The 27,283-nt window shown below is 48.5% G+C and overlaps 2 protein-coding genes and 1 long non-coding RNA gene across 3 annotated transcripts; 1 reads left to right on the top strand and 2 right to left on the bottom strand.

Moving 5' to 3' along the window:
- Window positions 1-2,117: 2,117 nt before the first annotated feature.
- Window positions 2,118-5,496, bottom strand: LOC130611752 (uncharacterized). The gene is made up of 2 exons (XR_008975299.1): window positions 5,398-5,496; window positions 2,118-2,227 (listed from the first exon to the last, which is right to left on the bottom strand). It is a non-coding gene; the product is annotated as an uncharacterized LOC130611752 (long non-coding RNA).
- LOC130611748 (transmembrane protein 170A-like) lies at window positions 3,823-9,571 on the top strand. The gene is made up of 3 exons (XM_057432847.1): window positions 3,823-3,940; window positions 4,038-4,208; window positions 9,441-9,571. The coding sequence occupies exons 1-3, from the start codon at window positions 3,823-3,825 to the stop codon at window positions 9,569-9,571; spliced, it is 420 nt and encodes a 139-aa protein (XP_057288830.1).
- Window positions 9,572-10,913: 1,342 nt separating this feature from the next.
- On the bottom strand, window positions 10,914-17,915 carry LOC130611754 (solute carrier family 12 member 3-like). Its single transcript, XM_057432871.1, is given in 15 exon segments — window positions 10,914-11,029; window positions 11,228-11,326; window positions 11,747-11,829; window positions 11,980-12,086; window positions 12,219-12,350; window positions 13,466-13,581; window positions 13,997-14,092; window positions 14,944-15,371; window positions 15,563-15,672; window positions 15,856-15,995; window positions 16,114-16,209; window positions 16,418-16,493; window positions 16,595-16,741; window positions 16,976-17,129; window positions 17,131-17,915. Coding segments are annotated over 15 exon segments (2,034 nt in total). The 5' UTR covers window positions 17,265-17,915.
- Between the last annotated feature and the right edge of the window lie 9,368 nt (window positions 17,916-27,283).

Raw genomic sequence — 27,283 nt, 5'->3', positions numbered from 1 at the left:
CAACTGCCCCCAGTTCTACATCCTGGGCCTGACGTGCTGTGGTATGGAATATCTCTTTGGCTAGTTTGGGTGAGGTGCCCTGTCTCTGCTTCCTCCCGGCTTCCCCTCCTCCCTGGCAGAGTATGAGACTCAGAAGTCAGAGTAAACATGACTTAGCAACAACTAAAGCCATCTGTGTTATCAGCGCTGTTCCCAGGCCGAAAGTCAAAACCACCGCACTGCACTAGCTACTAAGAAGGAGAAAAATGACTGCTACTGCTGAACCCAGGACAGTTACAAAATACCTTTTAGTCTGACCAGTCAAAAAGGGGAAAAAACAAAAGACAGTTTGAGGAACAGAGGGTGAGTTTTGGTACCTTCTTCCCTTCTAACACCTTCCATGTGAATGACTTTGCAAGGAAAATACATGCATTTGATTTTATTAAGAACCAAAACCTTTTAAATACCTGATTATACACACAATTCTCCCTACAGAAAACCTCTGCAGACAGGGAGCAAGAGCATATTACAGGGCTTATAAAGGAAGCTAGAGAAAGCTCGATTCATTCTTGTTACCAGAGTTCATCCCAACACACAGCATCTTCCAGCCCCCCTCACTGTAAGAGGATGAGGAGCAAAGCACAGAGATGTCAGCAGGAGTCTCTTCAGTTTCCTCACTCACACATACACACAGACCCCCTGTTTTGTTGGTTTTATTTTGAGCATCAAGAAAGGCACAAGCCTCAGGGGAGAGCTGTGCCCGTCAGCACAGCTCAAACCAAAGCTCACTATGCTGCTCCTATATCACAAAGAGAATCCAGGTCTGTGAAGGGAAACCAGCAGGGCTCTGTAAGGGCACTCCAAGATGCTGACAAGAAGCTCCTGAATCAGCACTGCCAGATCACAGACCTCCCCAGCCAGAAGGAAACCAGTCTGTAAGCCTGGAGCCTCATCATGGGGCAAAGAACATAGGGCAGTGGTAAACCCAGCCTCTCCCAGCTTTGACTGACACCTGGTACCAAGTAGAGCCCACACTGCCTGCTCTAAAGCTTCAGGCCCTTCCCACCCTCCCTGGGTGAAAGCCCAGGGCCCTGTTACCTTCTCAGCCTGAGTAGCAGCCACTGCTTTGGGTTTCTGTCCAACACTGCTAAGGAAACTGGCCCAAAGAGCATCCCCTTTCTTTTTTATTTCTTCTTTTCTTCTTTTCACCTGCTCTACATCATCCACTTCCTCCTCCTCCTCTTCACCTCTTCATTTTGTTGAGCCTTTTCTTCTTCTTTCTCATCTGGCTCTAGCGAGACCTCCTTTCTTCTTCTTCCTAGAAGCAGATCCCAAAAAAAAAATATATACACACTGAGGTGCTGCAACACTATTGCAGAGATGAACGGTAAAGCAACATGGTATTTTATACTTACAGTAAGACAGTCTACCTGGGGCAATTCCCCTTGTCTTGGGGGTAAAGCTGCCTAATTAAAAGACAGTGCTGTTCAGAAAACACCACAGGACTGAAGCAGGCTGTCCCCCTGAAGTGGACTGACACACGCATGCGTGTCCCTGTAAGGTTATAATGGGCTCTGGACTACTGCAGGAACCACAAGAGAAGAACCTGACCTGGATAGAAACCAGCCTTAAATAAGCTATTGTCATGGTTTAAGCCCAGCTGGTAACTCAAAACCACACAGCCGCTTGCTCGCTCCCCCCCTTTTTCCTCCCCCAGCTCCCGGAGGGATGGGGAGAAGAATCAAAAGAATGTTCACTACCCAGTCGGAGCAGTGAACTAGCCCTTCCGAGTAACTGCCCCCAGTTTATATACTGGGCATGATGTTCTGTGGTATGGAATACCTCTTTGGTTTGTCTGGGTCAGGTGTCCTGTCTCTGCTTCCTCCTGGCTTCCCCTCCTCCCTGGCAGAGCATGAGACTCAGAAAGTCCTTGGTTAGAGTAAACATTACTTAGCAACAACTAAAACCATCGATGTTATCAGCGTTGTTCCCAGGCTGAAAGTCAAAAACGCAGCACTGCACCAGCTACTAAGAAGGAGAAAAATGACTGCTACTGCTGAACCCAGGACAACTATATACACAGAAATTTTCTTCCACCAAAAGAGCTTTTGTGAAATAGGAGCTCACTCCTCTAATAGAGATAACAGGGTTTTATTGAGGGATAAAGTCAGTAAAGCAAAAGCAACAGCGCTGGGCGCATGACCGTAGCCAGAGGCACACTGATTAGCATTTGTTACAGGTTTATATACTTTCACTATTGCATTAGCCATATACATATTCATAATCCCCCCGTATAGGCGAGGAATATTATAACTAGCTCCAGGAACTTATTATCATAAGTCCCCTCCTCTTGGCATCTGCGCACTGCTCTCTGGTGATTGTGGGCAGGGGTCTTGAGGATGAAGTAAGCAGTCTTCCTCTTGTGAGTAGGGGTCTTCAAGGTGCAGTAAGCAGTCTTCCTCACGGAGTACTTTTCACCTTTGGCACAGTTGGATGCCCCAGTAATCACACAACTAGATGAAACCAGCCATATCTGTAATTCTTCTGATAGCTGGCAAAGATTTAGAACAGTGTGACCTTCGTACAAAATTTACTGCAAGCAAAACAGGACGGGCAGACAAGGAGTATCTGAATCTAGCAGATGCTCTAGAGGCACTGTCTCCAAACTAACTGATAAGTAGAAGGATGGTGTGAAATAATTCACTCATGTTTAGTGGGGCCACTAAATCCTGTTATCTCACCACAGACTTACAACACAAACATTGCTCTTTATCTTCGACCTAAGTTAAGCTAAAAGTGCTTTAACCCTATGCTTTCCAGGCACTAGCTTACCTCATATCAAGCCCTCCCTCCCCCTTTTATTTTACCTTTACAAATTATTTTGCTATGTGACTCCATGTTGCTTAAGAGTTCTGGCCATTTAACTTTTTGTCTAATCTTGTGTCCTTAGCGAGCTTTGTTTCTGTTATTGCGAACTCATACAGTTATGTCCACCTATGATAGCAACACCTATGATTTGCGAAAGCCAATACATTTATGTGCTTATCACACTTTGCACTTAAAAAGGCTTATTAGAAGGAAACTAACTAGCTCCTGCAGGGAGTTTCAGGCACGATGTTCTTCAAGCCTGAGGATCTGTGGTGCTGAACCACAAGGACAAAAAGCGTTTCTCATCTCCCAGCACTTCACCACAGCGCCCAGCAGGACGAGCACCGGGGAAGGTGGCTGTGGGCCGCACCAACGCGGATTCTCCCACCAGGGACTCCGCACCTGTGCGGAACCAGGGGTGGCTGTACCTGCTGGCGGGGCGTTGGGGCTCCTCCTGCCGCTTTGTGGCCGCGGGCTATCCACCGGGTGCTTCCGCACCAGCTCGCTCACATCATCCTCACTGTACTCCACACCTGCAAGCAAAGGCCGCGAGGACCAGGACCACCTCGCTCACCTGAGAGCACATAATCCTCGTCCTCGACCAAGAAGTACTCCAGCGACATAGTACTGACACCGACCCAGGGTGGCGGTGGCGTTGTCATCGTCCACTCGTGCCCCCTGGCGAGGTGGGCTATATTTGTGCTTCCAAAGAGGCGCCGAGAACAACGACAAGAAAGCTGCCAGCAGGCTAAAGCACCTCTTCAACCCCGACCTGAGGGGGAGCTCCCTGAGTTCTCTGTGGCCTACAACTATTCCCATAGCAACGTGAAGGAACAAGGCCTACCGATCCGGATGCTCCCCTGGCAAGCGGTGGTTGGTGAAGGTCTTTGCCTGTCACCGCAAGACGCTTCCCGTTGGCTGCGGCGGGCAGAAGGGCTAGTGGCCATGGATGGAGGTGGTGGGTCCAGTGAGCGGATGGATGGTGGTGAATTGGGTCGTGGATGGTTTTTGTATCAGGTTCTCAGCCTTCGCCTGCTACTCCATGTCGGTAACGGCACCACCACCTACTCCAGCCCGCTCTCCACCTTCCCAGGTACCTTCCCCATGGCGGGGCCTTCTCAGATATGAGGCTCTCCCTCTGCCGGAGGCCTGCGGGCCCCGCGTCAGCCTTATGGCGCTTCTCTCCATAGAGATGTGGCATGGTGTCTTCCTGCGGGCACTCATCTCCTCCCTCTTCTTCCATGTCCCGGCAGCTTTGCTAGTGCTTTTCATGCTCCGGCACCACAAGTACGGCAGGTTCATGTCCATGAGACTTTTGCTGATGGGCATCATGGGATCCATTACCGCTGGCATCCTCACAGGTGCAGTAGATGACCAGGGGCCTCTGCAGTGGTCAGAAGTTGCCTTTGGGAGCATGTCAAACCATGGCATTCCCCAGGGTAGTGAGACAAGGGGGAGCACAAAATTATAAAATGAAAGATATAAACCTTTAGAACCAGTTTTAAGTAATGTTAAGTTTGATGGCTTTGTAACAGTAGCAATGGAAAATTACTGAGGTGCATGATATACAGAAAGAAAAAGTAGAATACAGTTAGAGAACATACTGAGAGTATAAGGAGTATCTGGGAATGGCAGGTGTACAGTTAAACTAACCGATAAATAGGAGGACAGGAGGGTTATTATGTCTGGTGCAAACGAACTGTGAAATACGAACTCACTCCTCTAAATGAGATAACAAGGTTTTATTGAGGAACAAAGTGTTATGAAAACCTAGCCAATCTGTTTTAATTGATTTTCATTATAATTAATAATCAGAGACAATAAGCAAGCAGCGCTGGGTGCGCCGGGGAGTCTCTGCTCAACCCAAGACGCACACCGGGAACTTCTGGGGATAGTCTCTTATACTTTTTGGTTTCCCAGGCTTCTTGGGTTTCAGCCAATCCTGTTGTCTTCTTTTCCCAGGCTTCTTGGGTTTCAGCCAATTCTGTTGTCTTCTTTTCCCGGTCTTCTTCAGCCAATCCTGTTGTCTTCTTTTCCTGGGCTTCTCCACCTCTTGTTGGGGTCTTGTCTCCAGGTGAAGAAATATTATGTCTATTGCAAGTCTGACCGCCATCTTAGCCCCCATAAATTCCACTCCTTATGTGTTTATTTGTTCAGCACACAGATTTCACAACATTCTGTAACAGGACATATCTCTAAGTTACCTACCCCCCCCTTTTCTAAGAATATTCATGCAATTTAAACAATGAACAAAACATTTCTTTGCACAATATTGCGGTTGACCCAGGGGAATTATTCCCTTGTTTCTCCTTCCTCCTCACTGTGGTATTGACAGGGACACTTATCATACCCTTTGCACATAGCACAATGATCACAAGGGATTCTATCTCCACACAAAGTGCAATGATCACTAGGACCCCTGAGTTGCTGACACGAATCACTCTGATGTAACTCACAAAAGTCAATAAAGCAAAAGCAACAGTGCTGGGCGCATGACCGTAGCCAGAGGCGCGAGTGATTAGTATTTGTTAAAGGTTTATATACTTTCACTATTCATTAGTTACATACATATTCATAATTCCTGCATGTAGGTGGGGGATATTATAACTAGCTCTAAGAATTTATTATCATAAGTCTCCTCCTCTTGGCATCTGCGCACTGCTCTGAGGTGATTGTGGGCAGGGGTCTTGAGGATGTAGTAATCAGTCTTCCTCTTGTGAGTAGAGGTCTTCAAGGTGAAGTGAGCAGTCTTCCTCACAGAGTACTTTTCACCTTTGGCACAGTTGGACACCCAACCAGCTATATCTGTAATTATTCTGATAACTAGCAAAGATTTAAAACAGTGTGAACTTCCTGCAAAATTTATTGCAGGATGGGCAGGCAAGGAGTATACCAAGCTAGCAGATGTTTGGGAAGCTCTGTCTCTAACTGATAATGAGAAGGATGGTGTGAAATAACTCATTCATGTTTAGTGGGGCCACTAAATCCTGTTATCTCACCACAGACTTATGACACTAACATTGTTCTTTAAAATTAAAGGTACTTTAGAATCATAGAATCATAGAATAGTTAGGGTTGGAAAGGACCTTAAGATCATCTAGTTCCAAACCCCCTGCCATGGGCAGGGACACTTCACACTAAACCATATCACCCAAGGCTCTGTCCAACCTGGCTTTGAGCACTGCCAGGTACGGAGCATTCACAACTTCCCTGGGCAACCCATTCCAGTGCCTCACCACCCTTACAGTAAAGAATTTCTTCCTTATATCCAATCTAAACTTCCCCTGTTTAAGTTTTAACCCTTTACCCCTTGTCCTATCACTACAGTCCCTAACAAATAGTCCCTCCCCAGCATCCCTATAGGCCCGATTCAGATACTGGAAGGCTGCTATGAGGTCTCCACGCAGCCTTCTCTATTCCAGGGTGAACAGCCCCAACTTTATCGTCCTGTCTTCATACAGGAGGTGCTCCAGTCCCCTGATCATCCTCGTGGCACTCCTCTGGATTTGTTCCAACAGTTTCATGTCCTTTTTATGTTGAGGACACCAGAACTGCACACAATACTCCAGGTGAGGTCTCACAAGAGCAGAGTAAAGGGGCAGGATCACCTCCTTTGACCTGCTGGTCACAATCCTTTTGATTCAGCCCAGGATATGGTTGGCTTTCTGGGCTGCAAGTGCACACTGCGTACTCATGTTCATTTTCTCATCGACCAGCACACCCAAGTCTTTTTCTGCAGGGCTACTCTGAATCTCTTCTTTGCCCAACCTGTAGCTGTGCCTGGGATTGCTCTGACCCAGGTGTAGGGCCTTGCACTTGGCATGGTTAAACTTCATGAGGTTGGCATCCACCCACCTCACAAGGGTGTCAAGGTCCCTCTCTATGGCATTCCTTCCCTCCACCATATCAACCGAACCACACAGCTTGTTGTCATCGGCAAACTTGCTGAGGGTGCACTCAATCCCACTGTCCATGTCAGCGATGAAGATGTTAAACAAGACCGGTCCCAACACTGATCCCTGAGGGACACCACTCGTTACTGGTCTCCAGCCAGACATTGAGCCATTGACCACAACTCTTTGTGTGCGGCCATCCAGCCAGTTCTTTATCCACCGAGTGGTCCATCCATCAAATTGATGTCTCTCCAATTTAGAGACAAGGATGTCCTGTGGGACAGTGTCGAATGCTTTCCACAAGTCCAGATAGATGGCATCAACTGCTCTACCCCTGTCCATCAGTTCTGCAGCCCCATCATAGAAGGCCACCAAATTGGTCAGGCAGGATTTCCCCTTAGTGAAGCCATGTTAGATGTCACCAACCACCTTGTTGTTTTTCATGTGCCTTAGCATTCCTTCCAGGAGAATCTGCTCCAAGATTTTGCCAGGCACAGAGGTGAGACTGACTGGTCTGTAATTCCCTGGGTCAAAGAAGACTAGTGTGAAACAATTAACTCATGTTTAGTGGGGACACTACATTCCAGAGACTTGCAACATAAACATTGTTCTCTTTCTACAACCTGAGTTAAGATAAAAAGTACTTTAAATCTATGTTTTCCAGGCACTAGCTTTCCTTATAACAAGGCCCCCCCTTCTTTCTTTTACCCTTACAAATTCTTTTGCTATGTGACTCCTCTTTGATCAAGAGATCTTAACCTTTTTAACTTGTTGTCTAGTCTTGTGTCTTTTTCGAGTTTTGTTTCTTATTGTAAACTGATACAGTTATATCCACATAACCACACCTATGATTTGCGAAAGCCAATACATTTATGTGTTTATCACAAAACCAATTAAGCTGGTATAAGCATCTACTGCGCGTGCTCCAAAGTCTGCCAGAAGTGATGAAGATTGTTGGAAGAAGTAAACGACCCTCAGAGACCACCACCACAATTCTGTACGCATGCGGGGAATTTTCTGGAAAATGTTGTAATCCATATGTAGCCTCATGAATATGTATGCATGCCCAGGGACTATATAAGGACGGCTTGTGTAGCAATACGGGGACGCACGTTAGGAGTTGCTATCCCCCGTGTCTCCCGCCGCCGCAATAAAGAATACCTGCTTGTCAGCTTGAAAACTTTGTTGGCAAGTTTGTTCCTGGAGTTTTCTCTGAATCAATAGAGAGGAGATGAATGTTTTAGCTGCATTTCCCCCTTAGTCCATGTTTGGTATGAGACCCCACCTGGAGTCTTGCATCCAGCTCTGGAGTCCTCAGTACAGGAAAAACATGGATCTGCTGGAGCGGGTCCAGAGGAGGGACACAGAAATGATCAGAGGGATGGAACACCTCTCCTGTGAGGAAAGGCTGAGATAGTTGGGGTTGTTCAGCCTGGAGAAGAGAAGGCTCTGTGGAGAACTCATTGCAGCCTTTCAGTTCTTAAAAGGAGCCTATAAGAAAGATGGGGAGAGACTTTTTAGCAGGTCCTGTTGTGATACGACAGGGGTGATGGTTTTAAACTAAAAGAGGGAGATTCAGGCTGGATGTGAGGAAGAAATTATTTACAATGAGGGTGGTAAAACACTAGCACAGATTGCCCAGAGAGGTGGTGGCTGCCCCATCCCTGGAGACATTCAAGGCAAGGCTGGATGTGGTTCTGCTCAACCTGATCTAGTTGAAGATATTCCTGTTCATTGCAGGGGGTTAGACTATATGAGCTTTGAATCATAGAATCATAGAATAGTTAGGGTTGGAAAGGACCTTAAGATCATCTAGTTCCAAACCCCCTGCCATGGGCAGGGACACCTCTCACTAAACCGTATCACCCAAGGCTCTGTCCAACCTGGCTTTGAGCACTGCCAGGTACGGAGCATTCACAACTTCCCTGGGCAACCCATTCCAGTGCCTCACCACCCTTACAGTAAAGAATTTCTTCCTTATATCCAATCTAAACTTCCCCTGCTTAAGTTTTAACCCGTTACCCCTTGTCCTATCACTACAGTCCCTAACAAATAGTCCATCCCCAGCATCCCTATAGCCCCTCTTCAGATACTGGAAGGCTGCTATGAGGTCTCCACGCAGCCTTCTCTATTCCAGGGTGAACAGCCCCAACTTTATCGTCCTGTCTTCATACAGGAGGTGCTCCGGTCCCCTGATCATCCTCGTGGCCCTTCTCTGGACTTGTTCCAAACTATGATTCTATGTTTGAAAGAGTTGGATCATACCAACATCGAGCCCTTTGTCAGAGCTTTCAAACATGCCTGTCAGGCGCAGATCCAGGTGGGCTTTCAGGTTTCTGAGCACTCAGAGAAAAAACATACACAGGTTTGGTGTCTGTGCCTAGAACTAGGTAATATTTGCAGTCTGTGGGCTGTGGCGTAGAGGATCTTGTCACAACAGTATGTCCAAACCCTCCCCAATCTCCATACCTTCTGCAGGCCTCAGCAGAGCTTCACCACCAATTTACTTGTTCCCACCAGCACGTGTTGGTTACTGGCTGAGGTTTATCATGCCAAACCCAGTCCACGCTTTTGCCAGCCCTCTCCCCCTTGTTCTTTGCCCCAGTCTCACATCCTCCAACACTTCCCTCTTCATCCCTGTGGTATGACAGCATGTGTCTCATGTGCTGTCACGCTCATGGCTTTTCCCCCTCTCTACAGGTGCTGCCATTGCTGGAGTTTACAGAGCTGTGGGGAAAAAAATGATTCCCTTTGAAACCCTCATTTTGGGAGTGGGTCAGACATTCTGCATGGTGGTGGTTTCATTTCTACGCATTTTAGCCACTCTCTAGCTCTTCCTCAGATGCTAGAAATAAGCCTTGTTCCCGCCTTGCCCTGGGCCATCTACACCTGGAATGTCCTGGTTCTGGTGGTTAATTTTTGTCTCCATTAGGAGCTGGACCCACTCTTGCAGCCAGGCACTGCAGCCTGACATGACATCTCATTGCAGCTCTGCTGTCAGGGATGGGCCTGGCCTGTTTTGGGGCCAGGAGCCCCCCTCACCCTGAGTTGACATGCAGGGTCCCTGCAACCCTCAGGCTTAGTACTGATCCACTACTGCCCTCTCAGGCAGTTCTCACCCTCGGATAGTGGCCTTGCCAGGGCTGTGGGTCAATCCCTGCACACCACTTAGGCTCTCACAGGGCAGTGGAATTCTCACTGTCGCCTTCCTGCTCTCAAGATGGGACCCCACACTTCACCTGCATATCTCTGGCTAAACCCAGGGCCAGAGCAATGCCTGCGTTATTACATATCTATATACAGCCTACAGAGACTGATATTGGCAAAACAAGGCTTTGGAAAAGGGTGGCAGCTGCATGCAGTGAGCAGTTCCCAAGAGCTGGCAACCAGATGCCTTCACTGCTCCTTCAGCCCCAGGCAAGTGTGCTCCGAGATCAGAACTGGCATGACAAATTCACATCCTGAGTTAGCATCCAGGAGGCTTTATTGGCAGTTAAAGGTCAGCACATTCTCTTGGTTGCCTCAGATGAGAATGATGGGGAGTCTCAGGTCCTGTGAGAGGGTCTCGAGCCAGGCCATGTAGAGGGAGCTGGGGCAGCCCTTCCTGCTGATGGGCAGAGTGCTGCGGCACAGCGAGGGGCCAGTGAGGCACAGTCACCCTAGCCAGGCTCCATACTTAGTCCCCTTCTCCATCCACCACTAATTTGCAGGTTATTTCCCTAAAAAGGAGCAACAGCACATCCTTCCCCCCCCCCCGATAGGACCCAGGCCAGACCTCTTGGTGCCTTCCAAAGGGTTCTCCCCACCGTCCCACCACAGGGTCAGGGTGTCAGTCCATGGGGAGTGAACATCTAGGGGGATCATTTCCATGGGGCAGGAGGGTGTTGGTGGTACCTACATGGCTATGAGCACCATGTCCTGTGAGTAGTCCAGCAAAATCTTGCTCAGCCTCACTTGGAGCGACTGCAGAGCAAAGAGGGGTGAAAAGCATTTCAACAATGTGGGACATTGCTGCCGCATGGTGCTGAATTACCAACTGGGCTTAAACCACGACAAGCCCATAGATCACAGCTGTTACTGCAAAGCCTAGGGGGTCAGGGGGGAAGCAGCTCTTGCCACCCACCCATGAGGACAACAGTGGTAGCTGCATGGCTATGAGGGGCTGCAGGGCACTTACACCTTCTTCTCATCCATCCTGTTGATCTGCCCACTGACGAACACACCAATTTTGCACTTGCCCCACCACTTCTTGTGCCCCAGGAGGTAGGGGATAAGCTGCGTGAGACCTGGCCCCAAAACACCCAGCAGTAGAGGTGGTGACAGCAGACCTGGGGGCTCACCAGCACTGTTGACATCAGATGCTAGGGATGCCCTGGTGCAGTTAGCAAGGACCGAGCCCTTCTGGGCAATGGGGATGCTGGGATCACATTAGGTGGACAGAGGGATGTCAAAGAAAGCCACAACAGCCAAAGGTGAAGGTTACCTCCATTGTAAATGGAGTAAGTAAATGTCAATAGTCTTCTTGCCCTGCTCTCTCTGGAAGATGGTGCTTGCCTGCTGCTCTCTGGCCAAGGTGGTGGGATTCACTGCCAGGGCAAGAGGGTCCTGGCGTCGGCGAGGAGCACTGCCAGCCATGTATTAAAGGCCCATCCCTACTCCCAACCCACAGCCCTGCCTATAAACCTGGCTTCCCAAAAATAATCCTTGGAGCCAGGGATGTTCTGAGTAGCCCCGAGCTAGGACCAACCTGTGCCTGGGGCTGCTCTGCTGCTGTTGCTGCTCTACTGCTGTTGCTGTTCTCCTCTGCTGCCTCGAACGTAGAGTTAACTGGAGAGGGAAGAGATGAGCATGGGCAGCAGGCAGCACTCCGCTGTCTCCAGCCCCTTCAGTCCCAGCCAGGAGTGATGTCTCCAGGACCATGACCTTTGCCTGGGGACATGGTGCCTGCTGGCATGTCCTACAGCTCCAGCACCTCTGAGCATCCCTGACTGCCCAAAAACACTTACCATGCACCTGCAGCACTCGGGAAACATTTAGCCCTTCCTTCATCCTCATCAAGCACACACCGTACTTGAAATCAAAGGCATCACTGGAAAGAGGGGGGAGGAGGAGGTTAACAGTGGCCATTTCATGTCGGGTGGCAATGCTAGCATGTGGCTATGGCATCCCCACACCCAACCACAGGGCCACCACCAGGTCCCGGCATCCCCAAGGGGTGGAGGAGCTGTTGTGGATGTACTGCAGGATGCCCACATAGTCCTCCAGGCTCTGTGGGGACACCATCCACCAGTTCCTCTTGTAGCCCAGCACCAGGATGTTGGGTCTCATCTTCCTGAGGCCAGCAGTCTATGGATAGATGTCCCCATGAGACCCCTCTGCAGGGATAGATGGACACAGGTAGTGTCAGTCCACAGGGGAAGATACAAAGGGGGTGCCTGGAGGTCGGGGGGGGGGGGGGTCAGAGGCCCCAGGCTCCACCATTTGGACACCACTTCAAAGATTTTCAGCTACCACATCCATATAGAAAGACTTGATCTTCCTCTTCATAAGGCACTTGGTGTGGACATCTGCTGTCAGCCAGGACTCTGGCATCTTTTGCTTCCACAGTCCCTTCAGGGAGCAGGGGCAAAGGCTCAGGCACAGGCAGCCCTTCCAGCTGGTGATCTTGCCTCCAAGGAACTTGTCGTGGTTTAAACCCAGTCAGGTAACTCGTTCACTCACCCCCCCCGTCTTTCCCTCCCCCTACTCCCAGAGGGACGGAGAGGAGAATCGAAAAGAATGCAACTCCCACGGGTTGAGATAAGAACAGTTTAGTAACTAAGGTATAACACAAATCACTACTGCTACCACCAGTGATAATAATGATAAAGGAAATAACAAGGGAAGAGAATACAACACCTCAGCACCAGCCGACTGATAACTTGCCCCCCCTCAGCCTGACCAAGCACCGACCGATACCTCCTCCAACCCTGCAGTCTCCCAGCCCTCCCGGCTAACTCCCAGTTACATCCTGGGCATGACGTGCTGTGGTATGGAATACCTCTTTGGTCAGTTTGGGTCAGGTGTCCTGTCTCTGCTTCCTCCTGGCTTCCCCTCCTCCCTGGCAGAGCATGAGGCTCACAAAGTCCTTGGCCAAACCAAAACATCGCTATCAACTCTGTTCCCAGGCCGAAAGTCAAAACACTGCACTGCACCAGCTACCAAGAAGGAGAAACATGACTGCTACTGCTGAACCCAGGACAGAACTCCAGCTCCTCTCTTCCCAAATCATTGGCAAGACCTGGATGTAACCACTGCACATGAGGGAGGCTGCAATCACAGCAAGAGAACCAGCGAATTTTAGGAGTCAGCAGCCAACACACACAGTGCCAGTAGTCCCATGGCTGTAGATGAATTGGCATTTGCTGCACCTCAACTGCTCTTGAGGCTTCAGGACCACCCCTGTCCTCTGAGCAACTGCTTTGTCCTACTATGTTTTTGCTTTGTCAATTAATTGGCAAGGGGAAGCCATTAGCCCACAGGGACATCCCGGTATTTCATCAATATTGCTTAAAAAGCTGGAAAGAGGCTTCCAGATGAAACATCTCATCATCTGGTGGCATATAATGAGCACTCTTCAATCCCCACCCTGTGAGCCCACCAGGACACATCTGGATTTCCCAGCCCCCCACTGGTGGCCGGAGCCCCCAGGACAAGGGGCCAACTAGCTTTTGCAGTTGACTCACAATCAGCACATTGCTGCAGAGCATCAGGCTGAGGTTCTTGGTGAAGGTCCTCATGAAGTCCATCAGGGCTGGGTGAAAATTGGGAGGGCTGGTGAGCACCAGGCACTGTGGCCTGTGGGCAGGGAGGAAAAAGGTGGTGAAGGCTGGTACTTTGGAGGCACAGAGCCTCTCTGGAATGAGCCATGTCTCTTCTCCCATGCCTGGCCAGCAGCAACTATAGGGAGCATCTTTAGGATGAGGCAAAATCCAGCTGAGGGTCCAGCCTCACTCTTTAAGGTCTTTTTATATCAGATAAGACCAATGTCTCTGCCTGGTACAGGGAAGCAAGGTTTGCCCTACATTCTACCTCTGCCCACATGGCAAAGATGTGGGACTTTGGAGACAGACACATTTTACTGGGGCTCCAAGTTACTGAGTATGGTGGTGAGGATGTGACCATGAGCATGAAGCCATCCTGGGTTTGCTGGGAGAAGTTGGCTCTGCATCTCCCTCCCTCTGTGCCCAGCACCACACCGAGACCCCTTGCCTGTAAATTCTTGATGTGCTCATCCACTTCAGTCAGCCCCACTGAGTAGTTGAGGGCCATGGTGTACAAGCTGGCTTGCATGGAGGAGCCCCAGTTGACATCTACATGGAGAAGACAGATGATGGCTGAAGTACAAATATGAGGAGGCCTGGCAGACTGACTACATCACACTCTCTCTCCTGCTCTGAAAGACTGTTACAGCAGATGGAGCCCGACATCATGGACCGGATGAACTCAGCAGCTTTATGGGGATTGGTCCATGCACTAAGGAATGATATCTTTCTCTTTGTGTATGTGTGTGTGTATATATATATATGAGACAAGAGTGATGGTATATTGAAAAATGTGGGATCTGAGCATGACGTGAATGGTATGGAATAAGGGGTGGATACTGTCCTGGGTTCAGCAGTAGCAGTCATTTTTCTCCTTTTTAGTAGCTGGTGCAGTGCTGTGTTTTTGACTCTCAGCCTGAGAACAACGCTGATAACATCGATGTTTTTAGTTGGTGATCAGTAATGTTTACTCTGACCAAGGACTTTCTGAGCCTCATGCTCTGCCAGGGAGGAGGGGAAGCCGGGAGGAAGCAGAGACAGGACACCTGACCCAGACTAGCCAAAGTGGTATTCCATACCACAGCACGTCATGCCCAGTATATAAACTGGGGGCAGATACTCGGAAGGGCTAGTTCACTGCTTAGATTGGGCTGGGTATCGGTCGGAGGGTGGTGAGCAGTTGTATTCTCTTCCCTTGCTATTTCCCTTATCATTATTATTATTGGTGGTAGCAGTAGTGGTTTTTTGTTATACCTTAGTTACTGGACTGTTCTTATCTCAACCCATGGGAGTTACATTGTTTCGATTTTCCTCCCCATCCCTCCAGGAGATGGGGAAGTAAAAGGGGGGAGTGAGTGAATGGTTGCGTGGTTCTGGGCTGCTGGCTGGGCTTAAATCACAACAGAAGAAAATGGAAAACAAGCTGAAGAAGGAGCCCTTGGGTCCCCTCCAGTTGGGCATGAAGTTCTGGGCAAAGATGTTGGATGGGGAGGAAGCAGAGGAGAAGCATTTGGGTTCTCCAAACTGCCTGTCTCCTGGCTGAAACATCTCAGTGTTGGTTGGAGGTACACCGCTGATGGCAGGTAACCCACGGGAGGAAGACACCAAGCTCTTGATGACATCTCTCAGCGAGGAGCACATTCCCGTAGCAAACTTCTCCCCCAACAGCAGCAAAGAGCCAGGTTCCAGCCATGTGCTTGGCCCTTCTGAGTCACCTTGGTTGCTGAAGAAGCCCTTTGCTTGCTTCTCAGTGGTGGCAGGGATCACCATCCCCACCAGGTAGTTTATGAAGTAAACTAAGATGACCAGGAAGAACAGTATCTGTGCCGGCCAGAGCAGAAAGAGCCACCTAAGGGGTTGGGGTTTGGGCACCGAGAGGGAGAAGAATGTGTTTGGAGAAACCCCAGCCCATTTTTGTAGAGCTACAGACATCCTCTGCTCCTCGGGTGCCTGGTGGGCAGTGGGGATGGCTCATATCAACCCAGGGGAATAAGGCGAGTGGAAGAAGTGAGGGTTACCTTGGCCTCCCACTCAATGCTAGCCAGGGAGATGCCCAACAGCACCATTGTGGTGACCACCCCAATGATGCAGATGTCATTGGTGGGGTTCATGATGAGGTAGCTGTTCTCCTGTGGAGAGGGAACCATCTACAACATGGAAATAACCCTTGCTCTTACTGAACCACCAGGACTGCCATGACTTTAGCAGCCAGTGTTGATTATCAGTGGTCCAATGTTAATGTAAATATTATTAATTAATGCTGCTTGTGCACGGAGGTGGGACCCAGGGGACACACAGAGCCACTGTCTTACCTGCAGCAGGTCCTGGGCAGTTTCAGCAAAGCCCACCATGTGCATGGCCACAGCCACTGCATTTGAGAAGGTGAAGATCAGCCTGATGGAGCCACCCAGCTCCAGCCCAAGGCTACATGAGATGAAGAAATAGGTGCCGCCTGAAGCGGTGGGAACACCCTGTGGTGTTTGCTGCCTCTCCAGCACGTTTTTTGGCCCCTCTTGCAACTTGCAGCCCATGCCAGGAGTGGTGGCCGTGCCAGGACACACACATGCTACCTGACTTCACTTTGCCATTGGTGGATATGGCAGAGATGGATAAGCCAGCGATGGTGGTCACCATTGCAGACATCAGGATGATGAGTCACATCAGGGCTGCAGGAAGAGGGCACAGCTGTGATCCTGTGTCCATCTCCATCCACCCCCCAGCCCCATAGACCCCCCTGCCTTCCCTCAGAGACCCACAAGGACCCCATCCACTGCCTCCCACCATGCTTGATGCTGCTGGCACTGGCCCCCTAGTGCTTTGGGTGACAGAGAGTTTGGTGCTGCTGTCCTGCCTGTGCTGTGCTGCAGCACCCACCGATTCCTGCCTGGGCAGTGAACCTGGTCAGGCACAGGTAGAGGACATCTCCCCAGATGTTCAGAATGCAGCAAATCTGGGGGGACAGAGAGGGGACACTGACCACCAGCCTTCGGGCACTGGGACCATGCCAGCTCTCCTAGGAGAGGGTGCTCCCATGGGATCAGTCACACTCACCATCACACCCTTCACCCATCCAAAGTGGATGGGCTCCAGTGCAAGGTCTCTGCCCAGCTCCCCTGGTACCTCCTCTGAGCTGGCCTCAATCAGCCCATTGCTCCGCTGTGGGTCAGACACGGATGCACAGAGGTGGCCTGGGTCCAGCTGCAGGGACAAGGGGGAGGCAGGTGAGGGGGGGAGGCAGCCAGGTGTCCCCAGGGGTGCAGACCTCTGGAGAAAGCTGGGATATCCTCTGCCTTCTCCTAGGGCCTTCCCGGAGATGTGCACATTGGCACAGCACCAGTTATGGAACCAAGAAGCAGGAGATGAAGAACCACAACCACAGAGGCATCACAGGAACCAGTGGTACAGGCCATGGGATGCTGAATCCCACCTTACCTTGAGGATGGAGTGCAGGTTCACCAGCAAAGGTCTGCCTTTCCCAGTGTCTCCCACCCTCTTGCTGTTGGTGTAGTACTCATAGGTGGGCATGACATCCACCATGTTGTAGCTGAAGGTCCTGGTGCAGAGGATGCTGCCCAAGAGCTGGGTGAGTTCTGTCACAACTGGAGCCCTCGGTGGGCATATAGAAACCACAACCACCCTCCTCCACGTCCAGGAGGGTGCTGAGAGTGAAGTAGCCGCTGTAGCAGGCTGGAGGCAGCTCTGCGATGGGCAGCTCAGCCATTGCCCTGTCCCAAGGGACCTGCCAGGAGAGGGATGGGACAGACAGGGGCTCTCCAAGGCTTTATACCTAGCAAAACTGGAGTGAGGAAACCAGCACCCACACACTGCTGCTGCTAATGGAGGGAAAGGAATTGGCTTGAACCACCCCAAGCTAGTCAGGGGAAAAAAACCTAGCTGGAAGGGATATCAAACCTGCTGTAATTGGTATCCCTGCCTTCCAGTACTCAGTGGGGTGGCAATAACAGATTTGAGATTAAAAGTCCCAAGGGCAGATCAGAAGAAAAATGTGGTGTGGAATTTGTCTCCATCCCTGACCAAGAACATTCAGTTCCCACTGGGATTTATTATGGAAAATGGGAGCAAGACTCCCATGCACCCTCACTATCCCTGGGATACTGCGCCAGACCCTGCAGTTCCTGTAAATCATCTTGGCTGGTCTTGTGGCACTGAGCTGTTATGGACATGGGGAGGGAAATGGCCCCTTTATCTCAGAGTGAAACCAGGGGAAAGTGGGGAGTGTGATATAAAGGGATACCTCCACTAGGGCTCAGATGCCAGGGGGCTGGAAGGGTGATGGAGAGGCCGGAGAACATGGAGCAGTGACAGCCACAGAGTCCCTCAATGACTGCCCAGGGCTGGGAGTTGGCAGCTCTCTGGTTCAAAATTGCCCCAAACCCCATCCCTGATTTAATAAATCACTTAAACCCTTCCCCACATCACAGAAAACACAAGCGGAAACCAAACTGCTACTCAGTGTCCACCCTGCAGCCACCAGGAGGTGAGGCTGGGGGAAGGATGGGATAGTTAGAGATGAGCAAAGACGGCAATGAGGCAATAAAATGTGAGGGCAGCCCATTTGAGTTTCAGCCCTGTGTGGCTTTGCAAGTGAATGAAAAATTCAGGTTACACCTGGCTGTCTTCTGCACTCATGCACAAACACTAACCTGCTTTTTGAGGACTCGCTCCAGCCCCCTTGATTGTTTATGTGTGAACAGACACCATCCATAACTGCACAAGCCCCGCATGGGCAAGTATGGATCCATTACCCAGGGAGCTGAGGACAGGCAGCACTGCCTGCAGCATGGCTCAGCCCTCACAGCACCCCAGCATCCCAGTGCAGAACACCCCAACCCTCCCCTTCTGACCCCCAGCCTTGGAACAGGGAAAAGGGTGAGATGGGGACAAGGAAAAAGCCTTGCTCCAGCATCTCCTGCAACACCTCCTGCAAGGTGAGGTGGATGCTAGCAGCATCTGCTTCTAAGAGCAACAGAGCTGGCGAAGGACCCAGTTCACAAGTCTGATGAGGAATGGCTGAGGGAACTGGGGGTGGGGGGTTTAGTCTGGAAAAGAGAAGGCTCAGGGGGGACCTTATTGCTCTCTACAACTACCCAAAAGGAGGATGGAGGCAGGTGGCTGGTCTCTTCTCCCAAGGAATAAGGAATAGGACAAGAGGAAACAGCCTCAACCAGGAAAGGTTTAGATTGGATATTAGGAACAACTTCTTCATAGAGAGGGTGATCAGGTATTGGAATAGGCTACCCAGAGCAGTGGTGGAACCACCATCCCTGGAAGTGTTCACAAACCACGGAGACGAGGCCCTCAGTGACATGGTTTAGTGGTGGTCCTGGCAGTGTTGGGAGAACTGTTGGACCTGATGATCTTAAAAGTCTTTTCCAAGCCAGTTGATTCAACAATTCCTCTCACAACAACAGATGCAGCAGCAGACTCATAACCAGCAGAAATGGCTTTATTTTAGAGCCTTGCATTTCATCAAAAACACTAACTTGCCCAAACCAGCATGAATCACAGTCTCTTAAACTGGGGATGGGTGTCTGTTAAACACAGCACAGTCAAAGATGTTCCAGCAAAGACAGGATTTCTCCAGATGCCAGGCAAAGAGTGAAGTGAGTGGTATGATGCTACCCTGGTGTAGTGAAATAGCCGGATAGTAGGATGCGCTTGTCGTCGGCCTGATTCACAACACCAGCTGCAGCACCAATACCAGGTCCTGTGGTGTGGTGAGCAGGAGGGGAATGCTCTGTGGCACATCCCGCCAGCCACTCCCCAGTGAAGAAGTGCCAAGATGTTTCTGCAGGGCATCACCTTGCTTCCAGATAATCCCCTGGTTCATCCTGGCTATTAAATGGATCAAAATGAACCTGAATCGAGTTAGGCAGATCACAGTGCAATACTTTACATGCAGCTCCTTTCAATGTTTGCCAAAGTGCTATGTTCCAACAGGCCTTTAATGAAGTTTTAATGGTCCTGTTTCCACCCCCATGGAAGAGGGAACCTACTACCCTGGGTGTCACAGGCCATGCAAATGATGCAGGGGCCTGGCACTGCAAACCCACTGCACAGAGTGGGGCTCCATTTCTCGGCACTGCAGGGAAGGAAGCCTGGGAAGAGAAAATAGATGGTTATTCAGGCAACTGCTGGCCACCTCACCTGATGGGGACAAAAGGACCATTTCCCATCCTCTTTCGGGCACCATTTCCATCCTTCAAGCTTCAAACCCAGACAGAAACAGGGTAAAAATGCTGGTACAAGGACATGAACAGCAGCAGTATTTAAGCACTGTCCCACTCCAGGGACACAGAACTGGAGTTATCAATATCACCTTCTTCTCTCCACGCTGGAAGGAAAACAGCTTGCTTCCTTGAGAGGCTGGGGTTCATTAAATTTGGGGAGATAACTGTTGAGAAGGTAACAAGAAAAAAAAAATTAATTAAATTATTTTTTTCTGAATACAATCCCTTCAGCTCCTGCAAGGAACAAGGTCCAAGTGCAGGTGGTGGGAGACCATGGGGGAGAAGAGAGGAGCCCCCTCATTCAGCAGGTCTGCTTCACCCAGGGGGTCTGGAAAACACAACAAAACAATCAGGATTGAGATGCAGAATCTGCTGCCAGCAGGGAAATCCAAGACAAGGCCAAGGAGCAGGAACATCTTATACAGGGTGTAGGTAGTAACCTGACTGTGTAGCCAGTGGAGCCATGTGTACACCAGGGTAGCAGTGTGGGCACCATAGTGAAAACAGTTAGAATTAATGCTATGGGGATAAAAAAAACACCAAAGAAACCAAAATCGAAAACCCCAAAGACACCAAGCTGAGAAGATATGACCCACCAACACCAGCTCTGTAGCAGAGTTTAGGAAGGGTCCCTGAGGCATTTTTCAGCAGTTTCCTGCTTGTTGGCAGAAAACCTGTTAATTTTCATGTGAACTGGTTGTCTTCCCTTAGCTCAGCTGAGTTGTTACAAGTAGCCCATGGTTAACCGCTGGGCAGAGCTTTAATGTTGTTTTTTCTTCCCAACTGGACAGGTAACATAGGGCAGAAGTTTACAATGAGTATTTCCAGATTCCCATGACACGCTGCAACTCCCTTGTAAATCCAAACCCCACCAACTTGGACCTTGTTCAAAGGATGTGCAGACTGTAAAGCTTTCAGAGCTGCCATGCTGATACTGCAGCACTTGGGGATATTTCATGACTGATAAGCCATACAAGCCACGAAAAACTGACCTGGAGACTCTGTGTGTCTCTCTTGTGGCCGTACCAGGACAGGACATCCCATGCTCTCAAAGCAAACACCTTCTCACTTTTTCCTCAGATCTCCTCCAGCAATACAAGCATGAGCTGCATCTGACTCAAGCGACCTGTGTCTCAGCTACCTGGAGGATCTTTACTGCTGAGGATTAGTCCTGGAGTAGGAGAAAACAGATGGAATTATCTTAAATTTAACCTTTGGCATCCAACTGTACTTTTTTCTTGTATAAAGGGGCAGAGCTCCACTGACTTATTTGTTAGCTTATACTAAGAATAAATTCAGCTCAGATAAATATCTACAACTCTGCTGCAGGCTGTGCCTGGCAAACTACAAATACCAACCTGCTCAGATGTTGCCGGCCACTATCGTGGTTTTGTGATGAATTTAGTGACACCCAAAAAACCCCTTCTAGCAGGTGAGCTGTTTAGAAAACCAAGTCTAAGGCTGCACATTAGCACAGTCAGAGTGTGATGGTCCAATGGGTTCACAAACATCACTCCAGCAGCAGGTCATAACCCTGAGGGAACAGAACAAGGTTTTTCTCTCCAGCAGATTAAGTGTGGGGTAGAGAGAAAAGAGTGACATCTGGAAAACCACAGGGGCATCTTATTCAGCAAAGCTCCAGTGTGTGTGTCAGCATCTACCTCAATGCAGCAAAGCCCTTAAGAGTTGTGCAGATGATAGGGGGCCTGAATTAATAACTGAATGTTAAACCTATGTTATTCTTCTGATTATCTTTAATCTCTTTAGTTAACAATAAGTATTTGTCTAAAAGTGCAGCTGGTGTTTAATGTAAACTTGTGTAAGAAAGGAAAGAACATCAGATAAGAGAAACTGGTGGTCAAAGTTTCCACTTGCAACACCATACATCTGGTTAAGACCCAGATGAGGCTGGAACTGTGGTTTGAGCCGAAGCCAGGGGACTAGTGAGCATGCGTGCAAGACAGAGGTGAAAAGTTCAAGAGTGAGGAAGACTCGTTTACTTCATCTCGAGACCCCTGCCCACGACCACCAGGGGGCACCGCGTATCAATTTGTCGAGCCAGGCTTGCAAAAGTCAGGCCTAGGTGCCGAGCTAGAACCTGGTGGTCTGAGGAATGTGGGAAGACAATGGGCTGGAATGTTTACCACCTGCAGGGACCCAAGAAGAAACCACAGGGCAATCAACAAGAAATTATTTAATTCCAACTATCTTTGGCAGCTTCCCCACAACCTCTCACATCTTGTCTGAAACAGGGCTGGGTCTTACCTTTCCAGGGTTAGTCTCACACTTTGACTCCCTGGGTTTTATTTCCTCTGTCCATCCATCACAGAAGGACCATCTTGGCTTTCAGAAGTATGAAATGATGCAGTTTCTGCTTGGCTTAGAAGGGAGCAGAGGCTGGATTTACAACCACTGAGCACAAAGAGAGCAAGCGGCATGCAGCCATCAATTTTCTCTTTTACTAACACCTGTGAAGGCTGAGAAGCACCAGGAATCATCTGCTACAGTCATCCTCAAGGGACAAACAGAGAAAGGGCAACATGTTGTTTTGAAAAGGTCCCCAGGTTCAAGGTTTGACATCAGAAATGTGCTGGTGAGGCAGCATGATAGCTCCACTGAGCAGGGGATAGGCAAATGACAGAAGAACAAGGCCCTGCAAACAGCAGTGGCAAGAGCTGAGCCCCAAAGGACCTCTCTGTCTCTGCACAGGTGGAGGGGGAGAGGGAATTAAAGTGGGAAAAGGTGGCCTTTACCCTTTCTGAATAGACTCCACAAACACTGTCCCTCTCCTGCTCAGGTCAACAGTTGCCTGAGGCCAGGTACAGCCTTGCCAGCCTCTCTGTACATGGGGTGGTTTGATGCCAGGAGTAACTCAGGGACAGGGGCTGAGTGCCAGCAAGGAAAACCACCACAGAAGCAGGGTTTATCCCACAGGCCCATACCTGGGGCAACCCTGGCCCAACCAGGACTGTCTGCAGCTATCACAAAAGATGTCCTGTTCCACCACCTACTTTTTGGTAACCTGTTCTCTGGGGGTTGGATGACTTAGCAAGGGAGACACACCAAGCAGCATTCCTACACCAATATGACAGAAACGTTAATGGCTAATAAAGCTTTTCCACACTCACCTGTTGACATTTTGTTAGGCAATTCAATTCCACCTGCCCCAAATAACTCTTTGATAATTCACCAAATACCCTTCACTTGCAGGGTGCTGTCCAGGTCTCTTTCAGCTTCCAGTGGTAAACCACCTTGACCATGCCAGAGGAGGACTTGGTGCCACACACAGCCCCCAGCTCTGCTGCTGGTAGCTCCAGCAGCATTTGCTAATGCTGAGGGACATGGATATGGGTGGCTTAGGAAACTATCCCTTTGCTTCCTGTCCAAAAAGGTTGACAAAATTTATGCTACAACATTTCTGGTTAAAAAAAAGTAATTAGGAAATTGTCATCAAGTCACTCAAATATCCCTCTATGCTCTTAAACTCAGACACAGCAAAATGGTGATGAATTCTCTCCCAAAATAGCTCTTAACATGCACAGGCTGAAATCAGCCCGTGTTTTGTTGCCTGTTCTGCACCCAGAGCCACACATGTTCTCACATCCCAGGAAGGCAAAGGGCACACGGGCAAGACAATAGCAGCACAAAGGGTACATCCACAGAGAGCAGTGGAAGAAATGACCAACATTACTCTCATTTAATTTCAAAGATAGGCACATATATTAAAGAGGAAAGTTTATACCACAACATGCTCCCTGAAGTTTCACATGGATTTATGGTAGCTCAAAACATTTAAAGCTAACCTTTTTTTAATGCCACTCATTTCAGTGGGACTCAGGTTTCCCACTAAATCAGTAGTAATATCCACCCATGCCCAGTGCGCCCACACTTGGACTTCTCTGGTGAAGTTATTTCCTTCTCCTTGTGAAGCCCACATGGAATAATTTTGAATGCAACTGGTTAAAAACTCGCATGTCCATCACGTCTCTCCTACCCGATACACCTGTTTCCAATCCCAGCTTCTCCTCCAAAACAGAGGATTTAATGGTTTAAGGTCTAACTTTAACTGTTAGATTTGATGATCTTAAAGGTATTTTCCAACCTAGTTGATTCTATGGTTCTATGAAAAGCTTCAGCTGAAGTCCAGGATACACAGAGCTGTGCACATCTGAGACACCAACCTGAGAGTTTAAACCCTGTTAAGCATAAAGGATTTCTGCAGCACACAGAACTCATCTGCACCACATGAACACATAGACCACACAAGACAACGTCATGGACTGACAAGCATGTGGTGTATCAGAAACAGGTTTTCAACATTTAACATGCATTAAAAGAACAACCCCCCCCCCTAATTTCCAAGCTGTATGTTCAGCAAGCATTAAATCAAATTATTCTTCCCTACTTTCTCTTCTGCTACAAAATTGCTCTTTTACTTCCCTGCTGCAGATCTGACTTCTTCCTCTGCATAGTCCATTAATAAGCAAGAATAATCTTCTAAATAGAAACCAATCTAAAATAAAATGAATAAAAACATAAAACCACACAAAAAAAAAAAATCAGTGAAAAAGCAAATGTCAAAACCAAATAGAAATCAAAGAAATTTATTTCTATCAACAAAAATACAGAACACAAAACAGTACTGGTCCCACCAGTACTAAAGACAGGCACAGGCTGCTGCAACACTGAGTAAAAGCTTCTCTGTTGATTCATAAGGACCTCCATTTGCACCAGTCTCGCATTCATGTCTCCTGATGCCCTGTAAGGGATCATCCCAGCAAACGTGATCAGTGTGCAGGCTTGAGATCGAAGTTGCTAAAAACCAGAAAAATAGTCTGGTTACTTTAGCATCAAAAACCCACAAGGAAAGCTGAGTTAGACATGAGTTAAACACTTGCCTTTTCAAACAAGCAAATGTAATCTTTATTTCTCAGAGCTGCTCTCTGGATAACATACCTCCACATTTGAATTTTAAATTACCCAGGAAAAAACATTTCAACCATATGGGGCATTGCTGTACTGCAGCAATCTTGTCATTTCTGCATGAAGTGGGCTTTCCCAGGGCAACAGTACTCCTTCCCACCTTACAAAGTCTAAAGCTGACCCTGCTGAAAGGCAGCATTAACACTCTCAAAACAGAAGCTAGAAATAAACCAGTGTTGCCATATGCACCTGGAGATCTCCAGCATCCCAACAACATAACAGCATCTTTAAAGGATCTTCATTACAGAACATGATGAAAACAGATGTACCAAGTACACCCAGAGACCTTTGCCTAAAGTAACCAAACCCCTTCTTGAGAAGGCTATGTAACAGCTGAAGGAATTCAGGGATAATTGGTTAGTTTATTAAAACCATTAGTAAATTAAAAGGAAAATAATTCCTGTAACTGATAGAGGTCAGGAGAACCCAAAAGCCTGCATCCCTAAGGAAAACTGTGCAGACTGTTTTGATTGCTCACAGTGTTTTCTTCTTAAATATTAAGCATCTCTAAATTACTGCACTAGAAGATCCTGCTGGTCAAATCTTCCTTTAATCTACAAACTGCAGGGAAAGCTAGAGCAGCTTTGGGTGCTGCAGGCGTGTGGATGGTAAATCTGACAGCAGGAGTGTACAAACTAAGAAGTGACCAAAGCCCATTACATGCCTGGCCACAGTTATAAACACCATCCCTGAGGCCCATCTGGGCAATTCTACTCCTTTTCCAGAGTGATGTTAAACCAGTTGGCTATTCAATAGCAACAGAGGAGCTTTGGAAGCTGACAGTGGAAAAGCTGGGATGCTCATCTGCTTGTTTCAAGACACTGTCTAAATGGGACTGCTTCAGCTAGGCAAAAAACTTTCAATTTCACACATGGGGCAAGAAATTAAGTTTTCTTTATCACTGAGCTCACAGCCATTTAATGTTCCAGTTCCATTATCTGTCTGAAAGAAAGCTGTGACTGTCTACAAAGCTCAGTGGCCTGGCTGAAATACAGAGCAGAGTTAGCATCTTGCACTGTATTCCTATCTGATTGAGGATGGGTGGATACCTGGAGCTGCAGAGGAGCAATGCAGCAGGAGACATTCCTCCCTTCCTAAAGCACTGCAGCTGAGGAATGCCAGGAGGCAGCACAGCACATCAGCAGTGCCTCTGGAGTAAGCAGCAAACCTGAGACTGACCCAGTTGCTCAAAGCTCCCAGGATAGTTTCCCAGATGCAAATTACCACCTAGTTAACAAGGTCAAACAGGTAGTAGATGGGGAAAAAAGGAAATGTCAAGGTGTCCAGCTCTTTGGAATTAAAATGTTAAGAGGCAAAACCTCCCACTGTGACTAAGGCAGGCTCAGGAGCAGCCTGAGTTACCATTCCCTTTACCTCTTTGGCAGCAATGATACTAAAGCTGGACTATTTTAAAAAATCAAAACAATAGTTGAGAAAGAGCAAACAGAGGTTTAACCAAGGTTAAGAGTGGCCTGGAGGTCTAGATGTTCTATTGGCTGTAATTACTTCATGAATGTTTGAATCACTTGTGATTTAAAATAAAAGCACAAATAAAAATAATTCCATTCTTTTCATGACCTAATTTTGCCACTCAGATAATGTCCTTGGGCTGCTCCAGAGTTTGCCACCCCAGATCAGGGCAAGGAGCAGATGACATTGCTGTCAGGCACTCACAGCATCTGGGTCAGGGCTGTCACTGCAGCCATGGTTTCCAGCACTGCAATCTGGGCTTGCTGCTATCTCTGCTTGAAATATGAACAAATGAAATATGATATATGAAATATGACAAAATGGATCAAGCCAAGTGGGACAGGACTTAAAAGACTCAAAGTACAGCTTAGGCAACTTCATTTTGAAATAAACAAAATTCATCAAACACCAGCTCTGACACCAAACCTGATTATTTCATCTCTGAAGTGGGACAGGAGCTGTTCTAGCAGAGAGCATTACTGGTTAAGGGGGCTCCAGCAGTACTATTCCTCTTCATCCTGCCCTTGGTGCTGTGTCCACACTGCTCCTGTTGAAGCTCCTCTAGTCTCTGCCCATCACAGCAGGATCTCACTTCTTAGGGCAGTCAGCAGACCAGTGTTCCACTCCAGAGGGCAAACTTGAGAGCTGTGTGTTCCTAATCTGGGGGACTCTTACCTGCTACATGGAATAAGCCTCAGACTTACAAACAGCTACTACCTCATCTTTTCAAATTCTTCTAATGAACAGAGGGATTTGAATCTCTCTGCTCCAATGGTTCTAGAGAAAATCCAGGATTTCAAAGACCTACTCAAGAAAAGGTCATTTTTCACTTGCACTGCCTACTGGGTAATGTGCTGAGGTTGTTAAACTTCTGGAAGAGCCCAATTTCCCCTAAAACTTGCTTCCCTGTGGAAAAAGGAAAAGCTGCCTTTGTGTCCCAGAGAAGGTCTAAAGAAAAATTCTTGCCAAGCACAGCCTCCAGAAGCTTGGAACTGCTCGAGGTAAATTAGGAGATTTTGTTGAAGAAATACCTCTC

This window comes from Pezoporus wallicus, unplaced genomic scaffold (assembly GCF_028554395.1).
Source record: "Pezoporus wallicus isolate ANWC-B61680 ecotype Strahan unplaced genomic scaffold, APGP_CSIRO_Pwel_v1 contig_4038, whole genome shotgun sequence".
In the NCBI taxonomy this organism is placed as follows: Eukaryota; Metazoa; Chordata; class Aves; order Psittaciformes; family Psittacidae; genus Pezoporus; species Pezoporus wallicus.
Note: the sequence above shows the minus strand (reverse complement) of the source record. Positions and strands in the feature narration are given on the sequence as shown.

Excerpts from the sequence above, each read along its gene's own strand:
- LOC130611748 (XM_057432847.1), top strand. The coding sequence starts at position 3,823 with ATGGATGGTGGTGAATTGGGTCGTGGATGGTTTTTGTATCAGGTTCTC. Across the intron at positions 3,941-4,037 it reads CCCGCTCTCCACCTTCCCAG|AGATGTGGCATGGTGTCTTC; the intron begins GTACCTTCCCCA and ends TTCTCTCCATAG. Across the intron at positions 4,209-9,440 it reads TACCGCTGGCATCCTCACAG|GTGCTGCCATTGCTGGAGTT; the intron begins GTGCAGTAGATG and ends CCCTCTCTACAG.